Source organism: Priapulus caudatus, unplaced genomic scaffold (genome assembly GCF_000485595.1).
Source record: "Priapulus caudatus unplaced genomic scaffold, Priapulus_caudatus-5.0.1 Scaffold1772, whole genome shotgun sequence".
NCBI classification, from domain to species: Eukaryota; Metazoa; Priapulida; class Priapulimorpha; order Priapulimorphida; family Priapulidae; genus Priapulus; species Priapulus caudatus.
Window position 1 is genome coordinate 38224 of NW_014578833.1, and position 6964 is coordinate 45187.

General features: G+C 46.2%; 1 protein-coding gene across 1 annotated transcript in view; it reads right to left on the minus strand.

The window, feature by feature from the left end:
* LOC106817566 (latrophilin-3-like) overlaps nt 1-4173 on the minus strand; it is a gene marked incomplete at its 5' end in the record, with an annotated part of 15522 nt that extends 11349 nt beyond the window's left edge. Inside the window, 6 exon segments of the mRNA XM_014822241.1 lie at nt 209-446; nt 1513-1647; nt 2186-2369; nt 2790-3073; nt 3271-3486; nt 4048-4173. Of these exon segments, the coding sequence (XP_014677727.1) occupies nt 209-446; nt 1513-1647; nt 2186-2369; nt 2790-3073; nt 3271-3486; nt 4048-4173 (1183 nt within the window).
* Between the last annotated feature and the right edge of the window lie 2791 nt (nt 4174-6964).

Sequence of the window (6964 nt, forward strand, 5' to 3'; positions counted from 1 at the left end):
TCTCTCTCTCTCTCTCTCTCTCTATCTCTATCTCTGTCTCTCTCATTCTCTCTCACCCTCCCTCTATCTGTCTCCCCCTCTTTCTCTCCTTGCCCCCTCACACATATGAAGGACAGAAGGAACCAGTGTTTCTGTGTAACGTTCATCATACTGCGCTCTCACTCTAACACCTATTATAACGGCTGACACTAGAGAGCGCTCTTCCCACCTGTCGCTGAAGTTCCAGAAGGCGCAGGTTGGGTTGATCAGTCCAGGCTTGATGTGTTTCAACGTGAGAAGTATTGGCTCAGATAGTGGTGCCACCTTGTGGTGCTGCTCACCATACGAAGCCGACAGCACCATTGAGTTAACAATCGTGTTCGTCGTACCAGAGCGCCTCCTGGTGGCAGGTTCTAGATAGTCTCCTATGTTGTTGTAACTCAGGAACACCATCTTGACCAAGCCGGCTGTGAGCGAGAGCGAAATGTGAGTCATCAAAACATGTGAACAGTTACAATAATACCTATATCGAAATCACTATTAGGTTGAGATATCGTGCAATATTACGGGAATCGTGATTGATTGCACCTTTCACAAATTTGAAATAGATATAATGAAAAATTGCTAGTGTTAGTGCTTGGTTTAAAAAACAGAACACAGAGATCACAGTAAACCTTTTGTAGCAACTATTGTATCTATTGTATCTATATTCATCTGTCAACACGAGGAACATCTAGTGAAGCAAGCGCTAGTAAATCCTGACACAGCAGGTTGCAGTAGGGTTCTGCAGCAGGGTTTTACATGCAGTAACTCGTATATCTTATAACTGTGCGTGCTCTCAGCTTAGGATGCCCACGGTTGTTACTTACATTCATCAATTAACCCTTAGCAGACAGAGGTGAACTGTTTTTATAGAAGCAAGCATGGGAAATTATGCACACGACTAGACCTCTTACTATGTACCTGAGCTTAGTAAAGGCAGCATGGGAAATTATACACACAGCTAGACCTCTTACTATGTACGTGAGCTTAGTAAAGGCAACATGGGAAATTGTACACACGGCTAGACCTCTTACTATGTACGTGAGCTTAGTAACGGCAACATGGGAAATTATGCACACAGCCAGACCTCTTACTATGTACGTGAGCTTAGTAAAGGCAGCATGGGAAATTATACACACAGCCAGACCTCTTACTATGTACGTGAGCTTAGTAAAGGCAGCATGGGAAATTATACACGCGGCCAGACCTCTTACTATGTACGTGAGCTTAGTAAAGGCAACATGGGAAATTATACACACGGCTAGACCTCTTACTATGTACGTGAGCTTAGTAAAGGCAGCATGGGAAATTACGTAATGCAACCCAAACTTTTATTAACTTCTACTAGGTTAGATTCCCACCCAACGAGTTCTTCCATCCCTGTGAGGTTAGTGATACATCAACAACTCTCACTATCAACAGGTCTCGTAGTGGCTATTTCATAATTAGCATTGTGTTCAACATCAGTCAGAATATAATGTTGGAACGTACGTTTGTGGCGAGGGAAGGCCTTTGTACTGAGTCGAATGGTGCTCTGCTGCCAGTAGGTGGCGCTGCCGCTGCCGCCAGGATTTGGGTACTCCACATATGGCACCGTCGTCGCATTCACAATGTGAATGCTCATCACTGTAACCCACGGCAACCATTATAAACATCAATGATGAACAGCAACATAAAGCTACAATATGATAGACATTACTTTCTCTTGACAGAATCAAACACATTGCAAAAATATCCATTATCATTGTGACATGTAGCGCCCCCTGTAATCGTGTAGCGCTGTCTGGTCTGTGACATGTAGCACCCCCTGTAATCGTGTAGCGCGTCTGTGACATGTAGCGCCCCCTGTAATCGTGTAGCGCTGTCTGTGACATGCAGCGCCCCCTGTAATAGTGTAGCGCTGTCTGTGACATGTAGCGCCCCTGTAATCGTGTAGCGCTGTCTGTGACATGTAGCGCTGTCTGTAATCGTGTAGCGCTGTTTGTGACCATGTAGCGCCCCCTGTGACCATGTAGCGCCCCCTGTGACCATGTAGCGCTGTCTGTGACATGTAGCGCCACCTGTAATCGTGTAGCGCTGTCTGTAATCGTGCAGCGCCCTCTGTGATTGATCAATATCTCCTTTATTCTCCCAGCGCCCTCTATAATTGTGCATTGCCACTCACGCATGTTGGCGCTCGGTTTGTCCTGGCTGTATGTCGTGTCGATGCGGGATGCTAGCATGTTGGCATTCTCCTCCATCGTCATTAGCAACGTGGTTGCCGTGCGCAGCCTCGTCATCGCAGGGAGGTCCTCCCAACACTGACTCTCCTCCTCCGCTAGCATGTTGCTACCTGTGTTCACCATAGCCTGTGCAAAAACCCCTCATAGGTTAGCCGAGCAGTAATTAACTTGTTAGTTAATGAGCGTGGTGATTAACGAGCCGTCTGGTAAAAACACATCCCGGTTTAAACGTGTGATAAGGTTTTTACGTAGATGTGCATGTGATCGTATTTTATAGCGGGGCGTTATTACACGCGTGATTAACTCATAAACGTGCCGTAGCACCTCAGTGAGGGCGGGGTAGCGAGGAGACAGTAGCAGTACCAGACACAAGGCACATGCTGGTAGTTAGGGGTCAACAGGACAGACCAGTGCTACTAACCCATCACTAGGTCTCACAAGGTGTCTCAACTTGTCACTCAGCTATCAGTCAGGGTGTCAGTAGGTGGCAGCACTACGGATTAAGCCACCACCAGGTGTCACCAGGTGTCACCACCGGTCACTCACCTCGGTCCACATGTCCCACTCATTAACATGATGCAGTTCGTTAGCCGCTCGCGTCAGCATATCTTGCATCACCGTCGTCGTGACAACCAGATCGCCTCCCACCAAGCCACCCGATGCTGTTGCAGTGCTCATCTCCATAGCAACGGAGGTAACCGACTCCCCATCGTTGAGCCGGCTGCTGAGTGCAGAGACGGAAGCAGAGACGCAGTTGCTGAGGTCGGGGGAAGCTGGCCACCAGATGGCGCCCTTGTCTGGATCGAGAATGCACCTCCAAGCCGCCATGCCTGCAGCAGACAAGTGAACAAATGTTAAATATTGAGCCACATGGCTCTATATTAGTGCCACCTCACGAACAGTAGCGTCCTATGACAAACAGTAGCGCAATCTGGTGAACAGTCAGATAGCCTCACAAAGGAAAACACGCATATGTACAATAAACGTTCAGGAGTATCAGTGATGGGCACCAGGTGGAGCCACGTACCTTGTCTGTTGCCTGGGCAGGCCATGACTGCCTTCTCTCCGCTCGCAGTTCTTGGCCAGCTTACGTTTCTAACATCCGTCGGTTGACAGTACTCGGTGTGGTGGGTAGATGGCGTTGGTGTCGTGGTGGGGGTGGTAGTGAATGAGGGAGCAGGAGTCGTAGGTTCTGTTGTCGTCATAGGTGGCTCCGTGGTTGTCTTCATGATGAACGGATATTCTACATAATGACACAGAATACTCCAGTATAAACACCCGCTACAACAGCTACATACAACAAGCTACAACAGCTACATACAACAAGCTACAACAGCTACATACAACAAGCTACAACATGAATGTTGAATGATCGCTGTCTCCAGTATAAACACCCGCTACAGCAGCTACATACAACAAGCTACAACATGAATGTTGAATGATCGCTGTCTCCAGTATAAACACCAGCTACTACAGCTACATACAACAAGCTACAACAGCTACATACAACAAGCTACAACATGAATGTTGAATGATCGCCGTTTCTCCCACCACAACTGAAACCCATGCTATCCAACCACTGTCTTCCTCTTTTTCTCTTTCTCCTCCTTGCCTATTATCTATCTCTTTTCCTCTTTCTTCTCCTCCCTTTTAATCTTACTCCCCCACCTTCTCTCTCTCTCTCTTTCACTTTCTGTTTGCTTCCCTTATTTAATTATTTGCCTGAAATCTCTTTCCTTCTTTATTGCCATTGCTGCCTCGCTTGGAATAGATGACTATATGTAGGAACAGTATGTGAACTAACCTGTTGGATCGGTGACTTTTGTCGTGGCAGCAGGAGTCAGTCGGCTTGTCGTGGTTTTCTCTGTCGCCATCGTCGTCTTTGTTGTCAGCGTCGTGGTTTCAGCGCCCTCTGGCTTGTAGTTTGGATCTGAGTTAATTACGAAATATAACCAGATTCACATACAGCCCTAACGCCATCTGGTGATATTCTGACGACTCGTGAAAGATATTTAAAAGTTGAAATGTTCTTAGTTACACAGAGCTGTCTATAGTATGCACTATAGCATGGTACTCTATAGCATGGTACTGTACCACTGCATGGTACTCACTCCAACTTACATTACACAGAGCTGTTACACAGAGCTGTTACAGAGCTTAGTTACACAGAGCTGTCTATACTGCATGGTACTTACTCCAGCTTACATTACACAGAGCTGTTACACAGAGCTGTTACAGAGCTTAGTTACACAGACCTGTCTATACTGCATGGTACTCACTCTAGCTTACATTACACAGAGCTGTTACAGAGCTTAGTTACACAGAGTTGTCTATACTGCATGGTACTCACTCTAGCTTACATTACACAGAGCTGTCTATACTGCATGGTACTCACTCTAGCTTACATTACACAGAGCTGTCTATACTGCGTGGTACTCACTCTAGCTTACATTACACAGAGCTGTTACAGAGCTTAGTTACACAGAGTTGTCTATACTGCATGGTACTCACTCCAGCTTACATTACGCAAGTATTACAATTAACATATCAAGTACATATTTACTCCTGGCAACTAAATTCATTTTGATAAAAGCCCATCAGGGGTTCAACACATAAGTGTGGATGGATTTCTAGCTGATAAACTTCTACAGTGAAATACATAGACACTAGGCTACAGTGGCAGTGCATAATAACATCTCTAAATGTGCAAGTGAACGTGGCACTATGAAAACACACAGATGCGATCCATCAAACGCTAGCCTTGAAGTGTGCAGGCACTGCATTTAGTAATTTCATATGAAGATCTTGTGTCTGTCACGTACGCTTGCAGCACCATTTCAGTTCTCTCTTTTCTCTTGCTTTTATCTTTTTGTTCTCTAGTCTATGTACGTTTTGAGGCTGGGATAATAGTTTTCACGTCAGATAGCTCCTAATACTCACCGTGACATTAGGTGAGTGCATATGAAGTGATATTGTCTATCTTTACATAAACACTAGAAGACGGATTGACGTGGATAGATGGGGCTTCTTAATCAGAGCAACAGCATTGTGACTGCTAAGCCACCCCAAACTCCACGACAGCATGGCCGCTCTCGCCCCCCTTTATGGCTCAATTGTCTACCACATGCCACAGCTGATTTTCCGTAAGCTGAATTCTTACGCTTTTTTACTTATAAGTTCTTACAGCGACCAGTTACTCCTGTCCTATGTAATACGGCCGGGCCGGGGCTGCGTCGTCGACTTATAAGCAGCTGCAAATATATTAAAAATCCACCCATTAGTTTTATGGCAGAACTTTGATAAAATAGTGATACGAAATAGTGCCCGCCCCATGTTACTACTTTCAAAAAATCATGTGACGCTGTTTCTTACTTAAACTGAAGTTCAGTATTTATCATTAAAATTTTTGGCGATGGAATTGCCACATATACCTAATTCTCGAACATTGTCTTTGATACATGTTTGCTTATTCAGCTCTTAAAACTCTAAATTTTGTCCACAACAAACATGCAATCATAGAAATTTCTAATTGTTTTTCGGACGCGGCGGACTTCGCCGGCCGTTCTGGATTGCCCATTTGCTGGAGGTTCCCCGCAAGTCCGGCCCACTGCTACAAATTAGTGCTAGCATTGTGGCAGTGTATGATCCTGAGTGTGGCGAAGGGGCACTGCACTGCAGTTTGACAGCGCCAAACCTAAGCCAGTTGGGAGGCAACGTAATAGCGATCGCCTTAAACATGTTAACTTTAGTAGGCTTGCTTTGGCACCTACGGTGCGGGCCGTAGCTACAGTTTAGTATGCGATAATGGCACGTACAGCGCATACCGGAGCACTATAATCTATGCCGCTATCGAGTCCGCCATTACATTGTGACTCTCTAGACGCACCATAACAGACCCCTGCCGCTTCCACTCCGTGGTTTTAACAGGTCCTGTCACTCTCTCCGGGGGGGCCTGCGCCGGTAACGAGAAGGATGAATGCCATAAATCTCGTTTCAGGGCTTAGTTTATGGAGCTTGTTTGATGCGGGTGTCATGGCAACAACAGCTTGTTTGATGCGGGACTTGTGGCAATAAGAGAATGTTTGATCCAGGAATCAACGGGGAATCATGGTTGTTTGACGCTGTCCATATTGTAAACGACCCACTAGGGACATGGCATCTGTGTTTCAAAGTGCCACATAGAACTTGACATTTGTTTTGTGAGCGAATGAGTGAGTGAGTGAGCGTGTGAGTGAGTGAGTGAATGAGTGAGTGAGTTAGTGAATTAGTGAGTACGGGTGATCGCAGGATGGACCGGGCGAGTTATGTGAGCGAGGGGGTTACGGGAGGTGGACGTGAGTGAGTGCGTGAGAGTGAGTTAGTGAATTAGTGAGTAGGTGATCGAGCGAGCGAGTTAGTGAGTGAGTTAGTGAGCATAAAGGTACATATGGCACGAGATTTACCTACTTGCAATGCACAGCCACGTGGCATTTAGTAAATGAGTCCCCTTAACCGAAAGTAAGCCATCACTGGCCTACAGTGACCTTCAGTGAGCCATCACTGGCCTACAGTAACCTTCAGTGAGCCCCCAATGACCTTAAGTAGCCACTGATTAGTTGGACTGTGTGCGAAGTTAGAGTCTCAACACCGGATAGTTTGTCTACTGACTGACTGCTGCCTGCTGCTGATGGATTGTCAAGTGCACAGTTGTTGTTGTTTGTCGTTTCATGACTGCCCCGGGG